Here is a 21,835-nt window from a genome sequence, read left to right as displayed (position 1 = left end):
GTCGCAGAAAGGTCAAGGATCAGAGTAGTGTGTTGCTGTGTCTGGATCTGATTTCTAAAGGCAGGTTAGCAATGGTGTCACATGCTCTCCAAGCCTATGTGTGAGTGTGCCTGTATGCATATAAGTTATCTTATCTTTCCTCCACATACCCTTTGAAATGACCTCTGGGTGCTCTTCTCAGTTGAGACAGCAAATGTTGAATTAAGTGCACTTGAATAGTGTATAAAATCAACACTTTGTTTCATTGCAACATACAATAAAAATGCCTTAAACTAGAATGTACAGGGTGCATGGATGTGCTTGGAAGAAGCATAATTTTGCTTAAGGAATGTAGGAAACTTGGACAGGGAAGCAATCTGTATCAAATATTTCTGGTGAATCTTTTCTTCCCACCTGCCTATTCGTAATGTACCTCCACATAACATTTCTACTTATCTTTCCCCTGTACATTCCACACTTTCGCTGCCATTCACTGAAACACTCTTTGCCCTTTCAGTGGCTGCTCACCACCATGTTACTCCAGCCCCAGTCTCTCTGAATGTCACGAGCCAGCTCTGGTTGCGTCCTGTTCTTTTTATAGCTGGGCAGCTGAAATGTGAGGGGTCACAATGGGAGGATAAATACAAGGGTCAGCAGACTGGAGGGTTGTCGCAGACGAAAGCCGGATCTTCTCCCTCCCTCTCTCTTCTCTCAGCTCTCCTACTAACCTCAAAGGTAAAATAACTGAAAGTTTCTCACAAATATGAGATTAATGCATTACTTTAATTGTCTTTTTGTGCTAACTGTTGAATTTCTTGTTCTTATAAAGCATGAAACGCATGACCTTTTCTCACATACTAGAGATGTGATATACCACCAACTTGTGGTTACTGTGAAAGCTAGAGATACGATATACAAGTGTCACATTTAACTGACAGTGATGTACTCTTACCTCTGAAGCACTAAAAAAAGACTGAAATATCACAGTGTTTTCAATAATACATTCACTATTCTCTCTCAGCTTGTATGTATTTCCACATATAGTTTTGCACAACACATCGCTCATTTCTGGAGAGCTTTGCTCGTCTGTTTTTTGTGCATCACCGGTTGTTGCAACAGCCCTCTTTAACTGATGAAAGGTTTCCACTGCATTGTGTGTGTGCGATCAGAGGTGACTCTCAAATCTTATTAGTAAAGGCTGTCGGTTCTTCCTGTAATAAGCCTGACTGCTGAACAGAGGGGCGTGAAGCTGCACAATTCTCTTTTATTTAATGCCTTCTTGCTGAGCCATAGTACTTTACTCTGTACACTGTGTATATTTAGTCCAGCCAATTGATAGTGGAGGCACAGACAGGGGGAGAGAGGGAGGAGGGTGAACAGGAGGTGTGGGCAGTGAAGGGGGAGGAAAAGGTCAGGGATAAGAGGCTAGAAAATGGAATAGGTCACCCACATGCTTGTCATGGTTTTTTCAAGAGTGGTCAGATACAGTATGTGAAGGGTGGGGCAGAAGAGGGCTCTCTGACACTGATCCCCTGTGCAACTGTCTATTGTGCCTGGAGAATAGTGTCTAACCCCAGCCCATGAAGTGCTTTATGGTACTAGAGCAGTTATAGCTGCAACAACTGCGGTCACACGGTCAGGGCACCACCTGGCGTGATTTTATTAAATGACAGAAGATAAAGAGGAACAGGTCAAACATGTCCACATTCACCACTTCTTTCACACAGTCAACCAAAAGTTTAGCATGCACAAGAAGAATCATAACCCCAAATGTCAAGTTTTATACAGCTTACATTTTGTTAAACTTTTAACCTTGCACTTGTGCATACTTGTAGCCCTGTGTCTTGCCTATTAGCCACCCGAATATTTCCCTGTTATCTCATCCTTTGTTTTCCTCCTAAAGTCAGGATGCCTCACTCATTCCCCTTCCTCACTCCTGAGCAGAAGAAGGAGCTCAGTGATATTGCTCACAAGATCGTCGCGACCGGCAAGGGAATCCTCGCCGCAGACGAGTCTACCGGTAAAGAATTTCAAAGAAACGTACATTTAAAAATAAAATAAAAAGTAATTTAGGCCAGCCAAGAAACTGGTTAGTTTATGAGATTTATCAGAATTCACCCTTTTCTGCAAACTTGTGCAAATGCTCAAACAAAAACTCCAGTGAAGTCCACTGATGGATCATCTATCTCATGTCTCCACAACCTCTAGGCAGCGTGGCCAAGCGCTTCCAGAGCATCAATGCTGAGAACACTGAGGAGAACAGGAGGCTGTACCGCCAGCTCCTCTTCACCGCTGATGAACGCATCAAGCCCTGCATTGGTGGAGTCATCCTCTTCCACGAGACCATGTACCAGAAGACCGACGATGGCAAGCTCTTCACCCAGTACCTCAAAGAAAGAGACATGGTGGTGGGCATCAAGGTCGACAAAGGTGTTGTCCCCCTGGCCGGAACCAACGGCGAGACAACCACCCAGGGTGAGCGAAGAACAGATTTAGACACTAAGCGAGTCCTCTTCTTATACCTTTGTCTAACTTATCCGGTGTGTCCTCTCTCCCTCTTTCACAGGTCTTGATGGACTGTATGAGCGCTGCGCCCAGTACAAGAAGGATGGTGCTGACTTTGCCAAGTGGCGTTGTGTGCTGAAGATCACCCCCACCACTCCCTCAAAACTGGCCATCATGGAGAACGCCAATGTCCTGGCCCGTTATGCCAGCATCTGCCAGATGGTAAATAACTACATACAAATGCTAAAATTAGTTTGGAGTCTTGACAGGTTTTCCACATTATTTTACAAGCTTCATGGCAAGAACAGATCTAAGTAAGACGTGCTCTTTCAGTCTGTGCAGCTATTATGTTTGCTACAGTTTTTATATTTACAGTCCGTTCAAATACGAACTAAATACCGTCAAAAGATTTGTCCATGGCCCCAAAGGATGTTGTGTGAAGTGCTAAATACAATCCTCTCGGACCAATCAGTGGTCTGCAGTGTTTTGACGTCACATTCTAGAATTGACTCACTTGGAACCTCTACCTCGGTGATACTTTTAAAAAAGTACCAGGTACGATCCAAAACCTTTCCTAATGGAAAAGAGTCGAGTAGAGCCATGACATACCAGACAGTGGAAACACGGCTTAAGACTGGAATAAACATATAAAGTGTAGATTTGAAAAGTCTCTGTTGTAAACAATTCATTAAAAAACTCACACAAATCTAGACCCAGCTTTTAAACCACTGAAACAATAAGAAACTGGATGTGCACAGATCCACTACAAAACGGAATGGGTTCTTCCTTGACCCATGCTGCACCCTCACACCAAGTTTAATGAAAATCGGACCAGTGGTTGTTGACACTATCCCATCATGCTTACGCAGTCATTTTGACCTCTTTTTGTCTCTGCCGTCCTCAGCACGGCATCGTCCCCATCATCGAGCCTGAGATTCTCCCTGACGGTGACCATGACCTGAAGCGCTGCCAGTATGTTACTGAGAAGGTCCTGGCTGGCGTCTACAAGGCCCTGTCTGACCACCATGTCTACCTGGAGGGTACCCTGCTCAAGCCCAACATGGTTACCCCCGGCCACTCTTGCTCACACAAGTACAGCAACCAGGAGATTGCCATGTCAACTGTTACTGCCCTGCGCCGCACCGTGCCCCCTGCAGTCCCTGGTGAGCTGGCTGCACACAATGCTCTCTTGTTGACATGCACACATTGGCAAACTTTGCAGACGCAATATAGTCTGCATGATATTCATTCAAATGTCTAGAGGAGTGCATTGCTAAACACTCATACTCCTACTGTACAGGCATTACCTTCCTGTCTGGTGGCCAGAGTGAGGAGGAGGCCTCCATCAATCTGAACGCCATGAACCAGTGCCCTCTGCACAGACCCTGGGCCCTGACCTTCTCATACGGCCGTGCCCTGCAGGCCTCTGCCCTCAAAGCCTGGTGCGGCAAGAAGGAGAATGGCAAGGCATGCCAGGAAGAGTTCATCAAGAGAGCTCTGGTATGTGTGAATATTAAAATAAATAAAAATGTGTACATGATATAAAACTGTATTGTGCATTCAGTAATTATGTCCTCTTTGTCTCTTATAGGCTAACAACCAGGCCTGCCAGGGCAAATACGCTTCCTCTGGAGCCAGCAGTGCCGGCGGAGATTCACTGTTTGTGGCCAATCACGCTTATTAATCATGGACACTCACCATTTCCCTCTCCACTTTCTTCCCATTATTATTACGTCACCATAGAAAAGGTCAAGTCCTCTTAGGCCCCGCTATGAAACTGCTTTTGAACACAGCACAGCACGTTTACAGAATATTGGTAGAAAGCGAAGGAGAAGAGCTTCCATTTGGGTTATTGCTGCAGCCAGGAGATTCTTAAAAAAATATTCTGCCTCCATTCCCTTATATTTTTGAACACCTTTTTTCAGGTGAAGATTCCCAAACTGTTTTTACACAACTTGTACAATTTTTTCCACCAACTGCAGAATATGATTCATACTGGTACCATGGAATAAAGTATTTACCCTAACATGTTGCTTTACTTCCTTTGTCTTTGCACAACATTATTTTATGTCCAAATGCAAATTCACGTCTGTATGGTTTTATAGAAAAATTTCACTGTCTACAAAATGGTGACCAAAGAGGAGGGGCAGCTGTGTTTATTTTTAATCGTGCTCAGACAGAAAAGAGAGAGGAGGAAATAGTTTGCTCCCCCACTAAGTAATAGAGGCGAGATGAGAGGAAGTACAACATACTTGTGAAACCGATGTCTGTATTTCCTGTCCTCATAGTCTCAATTTAATACTGATGACCTACACATGAGACCATCACAGAGAAGATCAACAATATCTATATAGTTACTGACAAAGTTTAGCAGTGAGTAGAACATTAGCCAGTTATAAGGAAGCATGGGGGGAAGTCTATTTTATATAAATATGAATAACTAGGCTGCTTCTGTTTCAATCCTACCTTCTACTGTTGAGCCTGTGAGCAGTGTTATGAGATCTCAGCCAATGTTAGGCTAATATTGGCTGAATTGTTGTGTCTGTGGGATCAAATAGTATAATCATGATCCCATAGGCATTCATGAATTGAGATAAACTAAAGGGGGTGAGGGGTCGCCTTTTTCCAAGCTTTGTCTGAGGGGGGAGGCCCACAGTCTCCAAGGCCAATAGTTATTTATGGCCTTTTTATCAATAAATATTATAATATCTCCAAATGCACAGCTTGTGAACTGAACTTTTATCTGAAATTTGAACCTGAACTTGATAACACTTGGTTCTATGTTTCTATTGTGTTTTTCAGCTCGGGACTACCAGCTATACCCATCTTCAGACATCTTTTTCAACAACTTCAGGCAGAGTGTATTTTCTTCAAATTCAGTATATTCAGACCACTATTTGTCACAGTCTGGATTTTTGTATATCCTGTTTTATTTTGAAGTGTTCACTCCCCCTTATGTCATGTCTAGTTGTACTTCCTGTCTGTGTGTTTTCTCTCTGTGATTGTTGATTGGTTCCTCCTGTGTCCATTTACTCTGCCCTTGGGTTTCTGCCTTTCTCCCCAGCTGTGTCTTGTTCCCTCGTTTGGTGTATGTGTATTTAGCCCTGTCTGCCCCAGTGTGTTTTATGGGATTGTTATTTCATGTTATGTGCCCGTGTCCTGCCCGTGTCCTGATTGTTTTGTTACTTTGTATTTCTGTATTTCTGTATGTTTATTAGCTTTTGTCAATAAAGCGCTCTTTTGGTTAAAATCATCATCATCTGCGTCCTGCAATTGGGTCCTCACCTTCACCGAACCGTGACAGTACAAACCCACCAAAGATGGAACCCAGCAGTACTTGACGACGAGGATTATCTAAATCTTTATGTCGAGGTAAGACTTATTATGCGGGAATGGAAAGAGGCCGCATGTAGAAGGGACCAGCAGGCCCTTCTTCAAGAGGCCCGCAGCGAGGCAGCTAAGAAGCCTTGGTTGAGGAGTCTTCTGCCTGAGGTAGTAAGGAATTTCCTCCACTTTGCTGATCATTCTGCTTTTGCGGCAGCTCGGCCGTCTGCCTGCCGCCTCTGCAGACCCCGACTGCAATTGGGTACTCACTTTCACCGAACCGTGACACTATTACTCAGTGCCAGAAGCACTTGGAGTGATTATCCAATATTTTCTTTGTAATGTTATCTTTTAAATGAGACCAAAATCATGCAAATGGTTGAAGAGCAGCTTTCAATTTACTTTGGGTATGTCATTTGTAGGTATTTTCGGGTAAATTACCCCACCCTGTAAGAGGTTAAACAATAACATTTCTTAAAATAGTGAGCCAGAATTGGACCAAGCTCCACATTGCAATTATGTTACATACATTTTCACCGCATAAACTCAATCATCATGATGTTATAGATAGATCTATAGACATCATCTTAAACATAACCCCACACAACAGAAGACGAGTTTGAGAAGCAAAACTATGCTATGGAGCTACAGTGTGCTGCAGGAACACTGTCACTAAGATGACAATGTAAGTAAGTTCAGCTGTAACATCAGAGTCAGAGCTGCGACACACAAAGCTGTCGTCTTGGTCGGTGCCTCTGGAGTTGTAGGTCACAAAGGTAACTTTTGCCCCCGCCACTTGATCCATAATCCAAGTGTGGAACTGAGACACTCGGGCATAGACTTCAGGTAAACCAGCCGTGGCACAAGGTTCTCCAAAACTGGTAATGCCAGCCTGGATCCAGTTTGAGGTTTGTTTGCATTGCAAAGGACCACCGGAGTCCCCCTGGAGACGGAGAGACAAAACACAAACTGTTCATACTGCTGGTGACATGCACAGAATAAGACTGGAGTAGCCTTAACTAGCACAGCACATTCTCACTGCCAAATCTTTTATAAAGCAACTTTATGTCACTATTGGCTTCAAAATCGAGACAACAATGCCTCTGTCATTCATACTTGGCACCACAAACGTCTGTTCTTGCACCATTTAACTTTGGTGAGTCTTTACGGCATTTAGTTGATTTTGGTGAAACTAGATCATATTTCTTGGGAGTAAATGTTTTTCTCCGGCTGCTTTGCCACAACTTTCTGTGAGAAAGAAAGCTTCGCTTGTTGCTAAAGTTACGCTGCTAACTCAGTTAGCACTGCTGCCAGAACTGGAAGCTCTTTTCACAGTATGGGTTACTTTGAGTTGATACATGTAAATGTGTCGAACCTTGGCCGTGACACTCCATTAGAGTACTTGCACGTTCTACCGGTTGTGCTGCCCACCCCATAAAACTTTGCTTCAATGCATAACCAGTCATCGTGTATAAGTTTTCATTAATAAAGATATTACGCTCTTTGTTTGTTTGTCAAAGTAACAGCGTGCTCCAACTCATCTTGAGACATGAAAGACTGCAGTAGCAGGCAGCTGGCGTGAGCAGCATCTGGGATTCATGACCACTCAAACGTTTGACAAGTTTACCCGGTAAATACTGGATACTAAAAATATTTGTATAATAAAAGAAAAATGTAAGACAAGACATATTTTTAACTGCATTTGTGAGTATGGGACAACAGAGGTTTCTTTTGCGAGTGTCAAGGTAGAAAAACTAAACAAAAGTTGTCAGTTACTTCAAATATTACAACAATGGATAATTATTATAACCTGACATGCTCCTTTGTTCTCTTGTCCTGCACACATCATTGTATCAGTGAGTGTTACATTTAGTGTAAGGTAGTTGCACAAGCACTGCTTTTCTCCCATGACAGGAATCTGAACCTCCTGCAGTGAGGCAGAGACTGGTAAGAACTCTGTGGGAGAGAAAGTATGAAATCAGAATACAGACACACTGTTCATTTTCCTTCTTTTGCACTTTTAAAGGAGACTTTTTTTTAATTTTGTGGTGGTGGTGGCATTTTTCTAAACAAATAACTTGTCAAAACTTTTTATTATTTCATCAAGAAACAAGATGAAGGCTGCGTCCACACGAATACGTTTTTAGTGCCAGAATAGCTTCTCTCTCTGTCACATACACATCATATGTACTTTAAATGTGTGTCCTCTAAGCAGCTTGATGCTAAAGTCTGTATACCAACATGTTGATGTTTAGCAGTTACTATGTTTACTATTTTGGGTTAGCATGTTAGCATGCGAAAACTCACCATTCTTTCCTAGTCTTCCCCAACCGGTGGTCCAGCAGAGGGTGGAGTTGTGAAACTGGCTGGAGTTACTTGCCAGGCAGATAGGTTTGATGTAGTCAGTGAAATTGACAGGGCTGCTAAGCTTCAACAGGGCAATGTCGTTGTTAAACGTTGTATTGTTGTAGTCAGGATGGATGATGATCTTTGACAAGTTGCGGATCACCTCATGGACGTTAAGGCCAGACTGAGTCTCTCTTCCGAAATAGAGAGTCCATGCACTAGTTGAGGGTCTGGATAAAAGAAATGACATCGTCATGGTCTGTTTCTCTTCTTACCTGCTGCATCTCTGTATTGTTCCACTCACCCCACCTCAACCTCACTAGCCAGCTACTACATCAGATCCCCTGGGCTCCAGCTGCATCTCATCAATCAAGCCAGAATGTAAGCTTCTCCTCACCGACTCATGTCAGACTTTCCAGCACTTCATTGCCTGCCTCTGACCTGCTCGTCTCTTCTGATTCCCGATCCTCTGCCGGCCACAATCTACTTTCTGCTTGTCCCCTACTGGTTCCTCTACTTGGACTTTTGTATTTACCCTGTGCTGAGTATCTGTCCTGCCCTGTACCTGCCAAGCTTCGACATTAAACGTCATTTGCAACTGTTCCTGGTTTACTGTGCGCTGCATTTGGGTCGAAACACGCTCCGCGACAGAACGATCTGGCCAATTATGGGCCCAGCGCACAGGGCTGAGGGCGTCCTATAGCAGCACGAGGCTGGGGACCCCGGAGCGCTACGCTAGAGATCCTGAGGTACAGGGCTATTAAAATTGACCCAGAGGACTCTTTTGAGTGTGAACTTTATAATCTGTCATATTCCCTCCTGGATGGTCTTGCCACCTACTTCGTCCTGTACAGGGTCTCTGCTGAGCTGCGTCAGTACCTTGTTCCTGTTCCCCCCGTCGAGCTACCTGTCTTTTGGTCACCCTACTGGTCAGAAATCTTGTGGGCCAGCTCCTGAGCCATTCCCCTGAACTGCCCTGCCCCCAGTCAATCTGCCTGGAGAAACTTGCTCCACCCCTGTCCAGCTACTCCTTTCTTGATTCCACTTTGCCCCTCTTTTTAAACGCACTGTGAAATTATTATTTAAACTGTCTTGTTATTGTTGCTGAGGGATTTAGTAAAAATGTACAGATAAGTAAGCAAAGCAACACAGGCTAATGATTTAAGAATAATGTGGTCGACAACAATCTAAGGTAACATTGTTAACGTGAAATTACTGTTGGGTTAAAGAACTGTTATGTATGTTACCCTTTTCACTTTTACGCTTGTGGATTCTTGTGCATGTCTAATAGAATAATTACTGTGTTGAAGTTCAGTCTAAAGATTGAAATGGAACAAATTACTGACCTGAATGTCAAGGATTGACATTTTACCCCAGAAAGATAGCTATTGTAAATATCATCGTAGACTTTTGCATATTTGTGTTCTTTATGTTCATTGCAGCCACAGAAAGTGTGTAGTGGTGTAGGAAAGAAAAGTTAACTGTAATGCCGATGTGAACCAGGTAATGGCTAGTGAAGAGTGACTTTTTTTTCTTAATCATAATCAGATTTCCCATCTGGTATAGACTTTGATAAGGCAACAGATGCAGGTATGAGTTTCTCTTACATAATGATGCAGTGGGCCGCTGTGAGTACCCACTGGTCACTGATCAGGGTCCCTCCACAGATGTGACGCTGTACTTGATTCAAGTGTATGCTGACCTGCCAGGGCCATGACCCCGCTGTGGTACCCTCGCCACCCACTATCCTTGTGTTCAGAGGTGCCACTCCACAATCTGACAGAGCAGAGACAGCTGTTTGTAAGTACATAAAGTGCAAGGGACCCCACGAAGTCCTTGACACTTAAAGTGAGATTTTATCAATAGACTGTATAAAATATGGACATAGTCATAGACAAACGTGATGCAGAGGCCTATCAACATGTTGGAGGGAATCAACACTGGATTTAAACAGCTGCTGCATTTGTCTCTGAGATGAATAAAACAAAATCTTAAATGTCAAAACACAGTAACACCGACCGACCAGTAACTTACTGTAAATATACAAGGAAAGAGAGGGCTGTTTTCTAATCTGCAGCTGTGTTCATTGTTGTTAGAGACTTACTTCTCTGAAATGTATGAAATATGACTGAACTTACCCTGAGCCTTTGAGCCTGTGGAGACAAGACAAAGAGAAAGGGAGATAAAAGAGTTACTGACCTGCATGCCTCAGTGTGTGTGTGTGTGTGTGTGTGTGTTTAATTGTTCGACCCAAAGAATGTCAGTATTGTACTAAACACTAGCAAGGAGTAATAAAAGAGGCATGTAATTATCTCAAGCCGCTGCTGAAGCATTTGAAAGAAACCACTTAGACGTCTCTCCGTGGTTTACAAGCGTTTCTTTAATGATTGTAATAACAATTTTAAAATCATAAAACATTCCAACATTCGACATCCTTAAAATGCCAATAAAGTCGGGTAGAAAAACCTTTCTGACACAAAAACTAAACATAAACGTTAAAAGTTAGATAATAGATCATTTTCTGGTAACTTCTGTAAAAGCTTACCTTGCTCATTGAGGACTGCAAACATAAGGAGCATCAACAAAGTCCAGGATGCCATATTGTGCTGTTACTGACGCAGCGCAGAGAGTCCTTCTAAATGTTAGTGTATTTCTGTCACTGCTCAGACAATGTTAAGTACAGTAAGTAACCACTCCTTCCTCAAACCTGTTTTCCTTGATTCCTAGTGTAGTAGCATAACTAAGGCATGTGGTTTTACAGGAAAATATTCCATTCTCATGTCTGTTGTCCATCCATCCATCCATCGTCTACCTCTTATCCGGGCATAAAGACATTGAAACAGAGGAAGAGAGCTAGTCTGGCAATCTGAATGCCAACACCTCTAAAGTTGACTAATGAACACATCACGTCTAGTTTGTTTATTCGGGCTGTAACTTCATATTTACTGGACATATATGACGTATAGATTGTCTCATATAACTCTTGGCAGAAGCGAATGAGTGTATTTAAGAATTAGCTTTGTTTCTTAAGTAATGATAGTGGTATAATAAATGAATCACTGTAACATTTTAAATGTCATACTTCTTTCAGAGAGACTGACTAAATATCAACCCTGGTGTGAATATTCTATTCAGTCTGGTTTGAAATTCATACCAATTATTTAGTTTATGTAAGCACAAAGGAATCTTTTAATTAAGGCACATTCAAGCCAACGCCTGTGTTTACTGCCTGCACCTTGTTAATGAGACGTCTACCTTTATTTTTAATTTTCTAGTAAGGAAGTATATTGTTTTTTAAGGAACTAATGTAAACAACATTAGTTGAGTCACTGCTTAAATGCGAAATGCTGACTAATTTTACCACACCCACATATAGAGATTTTAATATTTAAAAGTCCTACTTACTGACTGGATGCGTTTACACACATTTTATGTGCGTAGTTCACCTTGTATATATTGTAAAATGTATAGAACATGCTTATCTAATCTCACAGTATTTAAATCATATACATTGTTCTCATATTTCTGACTTTCAAGCACATTGTTTGTATGCGGCTAAATTGCCACATTGCCTCAAGAAAAGGACAGAAGAAAACATGTTGATATAATTCATGACCATCGTGAATAAATCAGCACAATATTTGAGTTATTTCATTCCCTGCATCAGCTGGTGTGTCCTCCATCAAACCCTCATGTCCCTCCTCTTCTCCGACCCTCCTGAAGTGCACTCGATCTTCAAACCTCATGAAAGGAATGAGAGTGTCAGAAAAAGAAAGGAGAGAAAACATGAGCAATCACAAAGCACCAAACACAAACAAAGGAAACACATAAATCAACTCTTTCAATCCCTTTAAAGTCTTTACTTTTTGTTTCGACCTCAAGCAGTAAAGCAGAGAGGGAACAAGAGAGGATGCAGATACCCTGCATGATCGCCAAATAAGAAATGAACATGTTCACCGACTGATGTGAAACCAATTAAAGTGCAAAGTCAAGCAATTTCAACAGCAAATCAAGTTAATGACAGTGCTTGGTGTCACTTGTCCTGTCTAAAAATGTACCTCAATCAGAGGCAGTGATCATAGCAGGAGATGACTTCAAAGATAGACGGTCTGTACAGAGGGAGAGAAACGAGCCAAACTCTTTTTATCCAAATTCAACACCACACTAACTTTTCCACACGATAGAAAAGAGTTTTAGTCTCAGCCTGAGTGTTTGCTCACATAAGCTCAGTGGGATCACCCTCTCCGTTTGTTCATGGCAACACTGCACCAATGTAAAGTAGCCCCAACATCTTGGCCAGAGGCCCGGCTGAATTTTAAGCGACCTATTTGCCCACTTGTGTATCCCTGCACATCTCCCTCCTTCTCCTTGCTCTATCAGTCCTCTGGGGGACTCGCTTATTTAAGAGGACATACACATATCAAGGGCCTCCTTTCACTGAGGCCCTGGGACAATATTTCTTATTTCCCATCTAGCAGGACAAGCCCGCCCCCTGTCACCTCATAGCTCTATATAAGACAGCAAAAGGGCCAGATGATAAGAACTTAGACTCAAGACAAGCCCGGCCATGCGGTGTAAAGTCCTCATCTATGTCGTCCTCCAGACTCTCGTAAAGCATGGTGAGTATTGTGCCATTAAACTCACACAATTACAAAGGCCGCATTGTTGTTTCTTTACAGGTTTGCGCAAGTTTAAGCTGACCAGGTGAAATTTGAAATATTGATTCTGAGCTGTCGCAGGTGGATTCAAAGGCTTGTAACATAGAAGTTTTACAGTTTATAGTTCCAATGTCAAACATTAGTCTGTGTAGGTCTTCGTGGTTTATTGGATGGTTGTTGTAAAAGTACAGATGTTGGTCAGACGTGTCTACATGTACTTGACCTTTATTTTGTCTTGATTCACGGTAAACTTCACAGTGTATGTTCAGACCAGTAGAAGTATCGGAGCATGTATACAGTGTAATAGGTTTGGACAATACATAAAGTGAATAGTGTATGTAGAAGTAAAATCACTGTTTACATACAAGATGGCACGCTTCTCTGTGTATGTTATCAGGTCAAGCAGTGAGAAGTATATTATAATTATCAGACAGTGCTCTGATTTGACCTGAATGTTTTAAAAATACTTGATGATGAAGCGATGCTTCGGTCATTATGACGGTTGCTGTTTGGTGACTATTTGTTCATTTGTAGTCAAAAACAAACACCTACATAGAGCATTAGTCATGTGTTATTTTCTTTCCTGTCAAACTGCTATGATCGGCCCATCGATCACACTTAACAAGAGGTGCAACATAAACACTTCACACTAAACTTTCCATCGCTTGACTCTTTACCTGCCGACAAGTATTTATTGTACTAGTTACTCATTAAGCTGATTGTGTCGCCAGACAAGACTGAAAGGCTTTATATCTACACTGATTCAAGGAGATATACTGAGTTTACAGAGTTTACTGATTTACGTTTAGGGATGAAAAGAAAGAATGTGAAGTGGAAAGTTAAACCCTTGAGATGTTGAAAACAAACTGGATAAGTAGGTCTACTCTTTGCCCAGGCTGACACATGTATATGTTGTTCCTGTATTGTTCTAATAGCAGTACCTATAGAATTACATTACACATTGGCACCTTGTGTTTAAGTCTTGTACACTTTTCAGCTAACTGACTCAGTACTGTCAGCAATACATATACAAGTTTGCTAACGTTAGCTAACATTACTGGTACAGACTAAGTATACTGTGGGAGCAAAACAGTTGAGTTTATGTGAAAGGTCGGCGGAGTCGGCTGCAGTTCATCAGGGAAACAGGTCTGCTGCAACTCAGCGGGGGAACTGAGCTCAGCAGAGAAAAGCAGAGGATCTGGGGACTAAATACTGCCCCTTATTTCTGTGGAGCAGGAGCATGTGTTGCAGTAAGGAGAATCAATGAGTAATGTTGAGCAAAGGCTCTTTATTTTCTCTCCATCTAAACTCTCTTTCTCTGCTTACAGTGTCTCCAAGTGAAATACAGGCCAGACCAAATACAAATGCAACCCTCCCCTGCAATGTGACGTCTGCAAAGGGGGACAAAATAGACAAGTCTCTCATCAAAGTCAGCTGGATAAGTAACGACACTGACGTCGCCTCATTCAGTGAAGCAGCGACGCACATAAAGGAAGGCTTCAGTTGGGACAGCAGTGATTTTGTTAACGGGGACTATTCACTGACCGTCCTCAGAGCCGGTCTCGACCTGCAGGGGGAGTATGAATGCACCGTCATTTACAACTCCACAATGCTGTACTCCAGCAATGTAACATTCAGTATCCTCGGTATGTCTTTGTCCAGTTGTTGAGATTTGATTTGCACATTTAAAGGGAAAGTTTGGATTGTTTGAAGTGGACAGGGGCAGTGGTATAACATATGTTAGCTAGCTTAAAAAGTCAACATCAATTTAAGTGTACGGTATAGAATATGTTTACCTTGCCCAGCTGTCTGACGAGGAACTGTTATTGTGTAACTTTGGTGAATCCAAACTAACCAAAGTCACAAAATACAACAGACAAAAATGACTGGTGGCTTTTAAGAGAGCATAAATACAGCTTGGGTTGCCCATCAGAAAGGTATCTCCTGGAGGTAGGTACCTCATGCAGCCCCACTTTTAAAACATCTGAGCTATTCCTGTATGTGCACATTTGAACATAAAAGCAGGTACAAAGCTGACATCTCCCTTTCCCTCAATTTCTTTTACTTCTACTCGTTTAGCTTCCCCAACTATGTCAATCCCTCAGCAGTGGGTGGTGTTAGAAACAAAGAGCCATCTTAAGTGTCATGCAGATGGTTTCTACCCTCCTCCTGTCTCTTTCTCCTGGACCAGAGATGGGCAAGTGATTAAACCTCCCTACAATGTTGAAGGTGAACAGACTCCAGATGGGTACTACATGGCTGTGGGCAACCTAACCTTTTACCCATCCCGCGAAGACCAGAATGGGACCTTTGGCTGCAAAGTGTCACACAATGGCAGCTATCAAGAAATGGATTTCCAACTCAACATCACCTGTGAGCGACACAAAGACACACGGCAATGACTCATCACGTCTGTATTAATGTGGAACCAGAATAACGACTTCATAAAGTACAAAGTGTGAAAACATTCCGCCTGTTAATGAATGTTTTAATATTCTTTGTCTCTCCTCAGACCTTCCTTCTGTAACACTTTCGGCCGTGCCTGCGCAGTCCACCAACATTCCCCTCACTCTTTACTGTGACATGGAGAGTTTCTACCCGGAGGAAGTGTCTGTGTCCTGGCTTCAAAACGGCACAGTCCTCCCTGAGCCGCCTGACACTGAGCAGAACCCAGATATGACCTACAGAACCCGACATTATTTTACTTTGAGCCCTGAGCAGAGGGAGCAAGGTGGGAAGGTGGAGTGTGCAGTAAACCAACCTGGTGTAGTGCACCCGGTCAGTGGCTCAGCATACCTTGAGAAACTGGACCCCCAAGGTACATGGTTTTCTAAATTATTTTAGGTAGAGCGGATAAAAGATACAATTCTCACCCATTTTTGGTTTCCTTTCTCACTTTGAATGATGGATAATCAGCTGATATCAGATGCTGGGAACAAAACAAGTCTGGCTGCTTAATAACCTCACATTGTTGTGCTCCTTTTTGAAACATAATCCTGCAACCTGTTTTTCTTCTTCTTGATGCTTGAACAGTGTACTCATACTTCTGTCACTCTGTTTCCTCTTAGATGAGGACCCTGTTTTGACTAAATCGGCCAAAGCATCTGTGGCTATGATGTGTATTTCTATTGTGCTGGTCTTCCTGCTCTGCTTTGGCTTTTCTTGGAGGAGAAGGGATGGTGAGTAAGAGGGCGGTGACGCCACTGTGACCCCTTTAATGATATGATGACAATACGGCCATAGTATGAACAGAGATTTCTTTTTACTTTGTGTTGCTAATCTATTTGAAGGCTTTTTGGAGGCCTAGAGAGGAAATAAAACAAAGGCTTTTATCCCTTTAACTTTTAAATTCAGTCGGAGCCCTTGCAGGTTGTGAAGAATGCATGCTTTTCATTTAAATGCAAAGTATATACAAGCAAACCTTGACTTCTTTATCTCCATTCTTCCTCCCCTCACTCAGAGAAACAGAAGTCTCTGAATGTGTCAGGGATCATCCTCCCTCCACGCGTGATTGTAGGTCATAAGGGCAGGGTGACAGTGAGCATTGAGGGTAGGAGGGTGGACCGAGTCCAGACTGCATGGTACCTCAATGACACCCCTATTTCTGACACGTCACTCACAGGTAGGAGATCTTCTACAAGTCTGCATAACGAGCGGTTACCAGGGAATACTTCTTTGACTCTTTGACCCTGTCAGCATGAGTTAGTGATAACTGAACTAACCCTAAAGAATCAGTTAATCGTTTTGGGAAATGTGCTTTTTTCACTGTCTTTCTGAGAATGATATGACAAGATCAATATCACACACAAGTCTGTAGGCTTTGGTAAATATGACGCTACTGGCAGCAGCTAAATTGAAAGCTCACTGATTTACATGTTTTATCTTTATTATTAACAAAGCAGTGGGATTAATAAATAGAAGAAACATAAAATAAAATGTGTTTGGCTTGATGTCAACATATTACATTATATTGAATGATGCCGCATGAAATATTTTTTATTTGCATTGCAACTACTCCTAAAACATACAATGTTTTCTCTTTTACACATAATTCTGCTAACAATTTACAACCTCACACACATAGGAACCTCCCAAGCTAACTTTAACTGCCTCTATAACCCCCTAACCACCATCCATCTGCCCTACGGTCTAACTCTCACCTCCCCAGCGTCAGAGAAAGGCCCTCTGCTGCCCTCCAGAGGCGAGATGGGTTACTACAAGCTGCACACTCAGGGGCCGCTGCACTCATCTGGAAGTGGCATTCAACAGCTGATCTCCTCGCTCACCTTCATCCCCCAGATTTCAATCCACAAGGGGGCCGTGTTTAAGTGTCAGGTGTCCTACATGGGCAAAGATAAGATCGTAGTGGAGAGGGTGTCAGAGAAGTTTACAATACTGTGTAAGAAAATACTTTCTTTCTTAACTTTGCTGCTTATTTTCTATGATTTTCACAATTAATGGTAAACTTTTTGTAAACGTTGTCTTTTAGCTGCACCAGAAGTGTCAGAAATCCAGCTTGCAGAGACACCAAGTGACTCTGGTAAGTGTATCCTTCTGCTGTAGTTCAACACATGTACAACCTTTCTTAGTTGTGAAAGGCTACATCCCTGCAATTTATGTCTTACAGATGTCATCAGCATGACTGTCCGGGCATCACATTTCCATCCGGATGTCATTACCTTCCGCTGGTTCTGCCAGGGGAGTGAGCTGAGCCCAGTGGCCTCCCAGGCCTCGTCCTCCCCTCGACCTAATTCTGAAGGCTTCTTTTCAGCTTTCAGCCAGTGTAAACTGCCCCAGAGTGAACTGGAAAAGGGAGGCACTAAAGTTTGGGTCAGTGTCCACCACATCGCCCTGAAGCAGCCGGTCACCCGCGAGACCAGAGGTAAAACAAGAGAGAACAAGAAAAGGCATGCAATTTAACAATACATCAAATGAATAAAAAGCTTAAATGTCCACTTTATCCCAAATAGGCTTCATGAAGATGCCGTGTGTGTCCGAAATCGTCGGCTCCTCCCCTTCCCAAGAGCAGACTTTGACCCTTGGATGTGAAATCACAGACTTCTACCCTCCAAACGTATCAGTCACCTGGCTGAAGCTCAGAGAGGGAGAGCGAGATGATAGAGAGGAGGAGGTGGTAGAGGGAGGAGAGATGTGGGGCCCCGTGCAGACTCATCCCAGACTCTACAGGGCCACAGCCACTCTGAAGAGAAGGGCAACGAATCAGGAGAAAAAGGAGAGAGGAGGAGGGATTATTTGTAGAGTGGAGCACTGTTCCCTACATGAGCCTATTGAGAAGCACTGGAGAAATGTTGACATTGGTATGAATCATTCGTGGCACTTTTACTGTGAACATATTTTCAATGTTATCCTTATAATATTGAGGATATTCCTAAAACATCTGCTTTTCTTCTTTTTCATTCACTTACACTTTCTGTTTGTGTTCCTTTAGTTGCTCCCTCTATTCCTACATCGATCTCGGTCTGTTGGAGCAGTGAAGGGGTTGGTGTGTTCTCTGTACTGATGAAGGGAGGTCACCCTAAGGTCAAATTACTCTGGGCAGCGGGAGGACCCACTCTTTCACCATTGGTATCCAACGAGACAGAGGAGATAGGAGACGACGGACAGAGGGAGCTGAAAAGTGTGTGTGCACTGGAGAGGTCCACAAGCATGGCAATCCAGACGAACAAACAGCCGGAGAGACGGAAGAATGGACATGCAATAAGTATGTGTCATTACTGTTTATAAATACGTCTTGTTTTAAAGAATGGCTCCACTAGCCTAAACCTGACAATGTATTTTATCAAAAGTTTGTAATATAACAGTTTTACACATTAAAATAAGTTGTGTAATGAAAATTACACGGTGATGTCATCGCGTTTTTTAATAGAAAGCCTTTGCTACAAAGAGGAGGGGTGTGGGGTATTTGAAGCATCGAATGAAACATGCTGTTCCTGTTGCATTATGGGAAGTGGAGGAGTCACTTGAACCATACTATTATTTTTCAGCACTTTCTCCTCCAGCAGTCTCCTTGAAAGATTACAATTATATGAAATCTAAAATATAATTTGTATCATTTGTGGAAACTCGCACGTCCGCTACAGTGTTTGCCCTAACTTCTGAAGTACCTTTTTGCAAAGTAGTTGGTGTTGCACTCCTGCATACCCCACACTGTGACCACACGGGGGTTTATTTATTTATTTATTATTTATTCATTTGCACATAGACACGTATATAAAAAGACAGAAAATAATGTTTTTGTAAAACATGCATTGTGCAAAATGGCCTCTACAGTATTCCTATCTACTCTGACGTAAAACAAATTATATATATAGATTATATTTCTGCAACACTGTATGAGCCTTGGTGCTGTCTTCATTTTGTATTTAGCTTTTACTGTTGTTGCTTTACAGAAACTAAAGCTGCCGTCACAGACCCCGACACTGAAGGAATAGAATACATTGATGAAAAAGTGGACGGAGAGAATAACAACATTGAAAGGGACGAGGACACAAAGTCAGAGGTGGATGAGGATAGTGACAAAGAACGAGAGGAAGACCCAGGAGCGCTGCACATCAACAGAGTCAACATGAGGAAGGGTCGCAGAGAAAATGAGAAAGCACGTTTGAGAGTCTGCGTGGAGATCACACACCCTGCACTCAAGCTTCCTGTTTATCGAACGTGGACAGGTAAGTCGCTGCAAACAACAAACATACGTGCACATGCACACGTTACAGAGTGTACGGTACATCATGAAACAGCCTTCCTAAAACCAGGAAATCTTAAAGTTTGAATAAAAGATAATCAATGTGTCAACTGTGATGTTGTTAAACAGGTCAAAAGTAACAGGAAGTTTCTTCATCTTTTTTTTAATCTGGTGTCTTCTCTTTCAGAGCCCGATGAGGAAAATTCATCTTCCGCATGAAAGCCCTGATGTGTATCTCTCTATTCATATATCACATAATATATCTAATATAAATCTCTATAGTAAATATAAAGTAGTAATCAAGTTTTTAGGATGTATCAAACTGTATCTGATGATTTGGTTTTGCTTTCAACAGTTTTGGTCTTTATTTATTTATTGGTCATCTATTACTTTTTTTTACAACTTCATGATTTTTACAAATGTTCATATTTTTGTACAAAGAATTTTACAATAATAATCCAGTTCTGTAGATTTGTTTTTCTAAATCTGCTTTGGAAAATAAAATCTAAATCAATTTTTAGAAGAGAATGTATCTTTGGATTTTGTTTTCGTCTGTGAGTCAAAGTTACTGTAGTTCTCACTTCTTCTCATATCTGTTGTTGGTCAACTACTGCAATAACTTCTCATTTTAAAATACACTTCTGGTTTTCTTTTTTCTGTTGCACCCTGACCGCATGAATGTCACTTCACTGTGCTGAGCAGAGGAGGTGCTGCGTGGTTGAGCCGAGTATTTAGACATTGTTTAGTTTAGAACTTCCTCCTCACAGATTATTCATCTACTATGGCTGTCGACAACTGGAAACATAACATGTCGTAAAATACAAGTTTTTATTCCTTGTACGTGGAATTAGGTTTGTCTATTTTGTGTTCCTAGCAACTTCCATACATATTGCACACATGATCATGTCTTACACTTACTGCATATGTTTCTAAATTCATAGTAGGCTACATGACCAAACTGGAAACATATCTAAACATTCACTAAGATAAAATCTCTTAATTAAATTAACCCTAAAGTGAGTCTTTGTATCTTTTGCATAGCAACTATTGTGAAGAGAGGCATAAAGTCAACAAACGGACTCAGTAAGGTCAAGACAAACAACAATATCTATCTGAAGTTTTGCTCATGTAAGCCAACATTAACCACCATGGGCTTCAGGTCATCCCAGAATAAGTCCTGTTGTAGCAGCAGCACCCCTGAGTGTATTCAACTGAACAAAGGTTGTTTCAGTGCTCATGCATTCAACCGTTCATTTGTTCAAGAATATTATTTTTACTTAGAAAAATGTCACCCTTAGGCCAACTGTTGTTCAATTTAAGCATTAAGGAATGTTAGCAAAGATTAAGATCTGTTTGATTATTTAGGTCCTGCTGGGCTACAGTCATAAGTTCTCAGGAGCTCCTGTGTTTTTCCACCACAATCAAAATTAACCCCTGCTGTTGGTGTTATAAAAAAAAACAAAACATCCGTGTAACATCATGCACACTTTTGTGGTCAGAAACTGTGCGCACATCCGCAAACTCAGCAACACCAGACTTGATGCACCGGCGACTCAGCTGTGTTAATCACCCTCTTCCTCATAATTATGATACTCCGGACATATGTCTCTATACGGAACTGAACCGTGGCTCTCAGGTGTATCTGGTCGCGTTTGGATGGAGCTTGCTGTTGACTTTTAGGTAAATTAAACGGTCAGCGCGGTGACGTCCAGAGGACATTGAGTCAGATGGTCAGAGAGTCAACGCGGAGGAATCTTGAAGATGGACCCCGAGGACAATTCCGTCTCCAGGGTGGAGAGGACTTTCTGGACAGTTTGGGTGAGCTGCTGCATCATCTTAAACCAAACGTGTGATGAGATAACGGCTTTAATTTAAATGTTAGAAGAAGCGAAATGTGGATGGAAAGTTTCTCTCTTCCTGTGTGCCGTGTACCCCTCTCGCTCTCTGTCGCGCGCGTGCACACAGACACACACACACACTAGGCAATGTGAATCTCTCTCTCGCTCTGTGTCGCGCGCACACACACTGTCTTCAGGGTTTAAATAAATAAATATAATTAAAAAAACATCCGTCTTTTGGGAGGTTAAGAAAGTCTGAGATTTTCTGGTTGAAGTTGAGGATTAATTCTTTAATTTATTTGTACTCACTCACTCATTCACTCTCACTGTCGGTTACAGTTTTTACACATTTACAGGTCTGTTATTTCCTTTATATTTTTCTGATATTTTCACAAAACTTGGATGGAAAGAACTCACATTTCAGGGAATATAAAGACAAAGTTTAGAGTTTAGTTTAATTATTTGTGCTGAGTTTAAAAGCA

General features: G+C 42.0%; 3 protein-coding genes across 5 annotated transcripts; 2 read left to right on the top strand and 1 right to left on the bottom strand.

The window, feature by feature from the left end:
- The first annotated feature begins 561 nt into the window (after window positions 1-561).
- aldoab (aldolase a, fructose-bisphosphate, b) lies at window positions 562-4,512 on the top strand. 2 transcript variants are annotated; one of them, XM_029456632.1, is made up of 7 exons: window positions 562-714; window positions 1,883-1,999; window positions 2,188-2,454; window positions 2,546-2,706; window positions 3,389-3,647; window positions 3,785-3,984; window positions 4,076-4,512. In XM_029456632.1, the coding sequence occupies exons 2-7, from the start codon at window positions 1,888-1,890 to the stop codon at window positions 4,166-4,168; spliced, it is 1,092 nt and encodes a 363-aa protein (XP_029312492.1). In that variant the 5' UTR covers window positions 562-714; window positions 1,883-1,887; the 3' UTR covers window positions 4,169-4,512. The 2 variants fall into 2 exon arrangements, with proteins under 2 accessions (XP_029312492.1, XP_029312493.1); XM_029456633.1 differs by having other exon boundaries at window positions 593-714; window positions 1,887-1,999.
- A 1,804-nt stretch (window positions 4,513-6,316) lies between these two features.
- On the bottom strand, window positions 6,317-10,787 carry LOC115024309 (chymotrypsin-like protease CTRL-1). Its single transcript, XM_029455776.1, has 6 exons — window positions 10,700-10,787; window positions 10,293-10,307; window positions 9,762-9,930; window positions 8,116-8,384; window positions 7,619-7,764; window positions 6,317-6,751 (listed from the first exon to the last, which is right to left on the bottom strand). The coding sequence occupies exons 1-6, from the start codon at window positions 10,752-10,754 to the stop codon at window positions 6,446-6,448; spliced, it is 960 nt and encodes a 319-aa protein (XP_029311636.1). The 5' UTR covers window positions 10,755-10,787; the 3' UTR covers window positions 6,317-6,445.
- Window positions 10,788-12,629: 1,842 nt separating this feature from the next.
- LOC115024283 (uncharacterized) lies at window positions 12,630-20,151 on the top strand. Of its 2 annotated transcripts, none has more exons than XM_029455731.1 (13): window positions 12,630-12,773; window positions 14,141-14,458; window positions 14,892-15,185; window positions 15,325-15,630; window positions 15,881-15,991; window positions 16,273-16,434; window positions 16,981-17,211; window positions 17,302-17,352; window positions 17,440-17,694; window positions 17,783-18,130; window positions 18,262-18,534; window positions 19,223-19,498; window positions 19,703-20,151. In XM_029455731.1, the coding sequence occupies exons 1-13, from the start codon at window positions 12,722-12,724 to the stop codon at window positions 19,732-19,734; spliced, it is 2,709 nt and encodes a 902-aa protein (XP_029311591.1). In that variant the 5' UTR covers window positions 12,630-12,721; the 3' UTR covers window positions 19,735-20,151. The 2 variants fall into 2 exon arrangements, with proteins under 2 accessions (XP_029311591.1, XP_029311590.1); XM_029455730.1 differs by having other exon boundaries at window positions 16,897-17,211.
- Window positions 20,152-21,835: the final 1,684 nt, after the last annotated feature.

The sequence above is a fragment of the Cottoperca gobio genome, chromosome 19, assembly GCF_900634415.1.
Source record: "Cottoperca gobio chromosome 19, fCotGob3.1, whole genome shotgun sequence".
Classification (NCBI taxonomy): Eukaryota; Metazoa; Chordata; class Actinopteri; order Perciformes; family Bovichtidae; genus Cottoperca; species Cottoperca gobio.
Note: the sequence above shows the minus strand (reverse complement) of the source record. Positions and strands in the feature narration are given on the sequence as shown.

Coding starts and splice junctions, on each gene's coding strand:
- aldoab (XM_029456632.1), top strand. CDS start 1,888: ATGCCTCACTCATTCCCCTTCCTCACTCCTGAGCAGAAGAAGGAGCTC. Junction 2,455..2,545: donor CGGCGAGACAACCACCCAGG/GTGAGCGAAGAA, acceptor CCTCTTTCACAG/GTCTTGATGGACTGTATGAG. Junction 3,648..3,784: donor CGTGCCCCCTGCAGTCCCTG/GTGAGCTGGCTG, acceptor CCTACTGTACAG/GCATTACCTTCCTGTCTGGT.
- LOC115024309 (XM_029455776.1), bottom strand. CDS start 10,754: ATGGCATCCTGGACTTTGTTGATGCTCCTTATGTTTGCAGTCCTCAAT. Junction 7,765..8,115: donor GGGAAGACTAGGAAAGAATG/GTGAGTTTTCGC, acceptor TCTCTCCCACAG/AGTTCTTACCAGTCTCTGCC. Junction 6,752..7,618: donor AGAACAAAGGAGCATGTCAG/GTTATAATAATT, acceptor CTCCGTCTCCAG/GGGGACTCCGGTGGTCCTTT.
- LOC115024283 (XM_029455730.1), top strand. CDS start 12,722: ATGCGGTGTAAAGTCCTCATCTATGTCGTCCTCCAGACTCTCGTAAAG. Junction 12,774..14,140: donor CCAGACTCTCGTAAAGCATG/GTGAGTATTGTG, acceptor CTCTGCTTACAG/TGTCTCCAAGTGAAATACAG. Junction 18,131..18,261: donor CTGGAGAAATGTTGACATTG/GTATGAATCATT, acceptor GTGTTCCTTTAG/TTGCTCCCTCTATTCCTACA.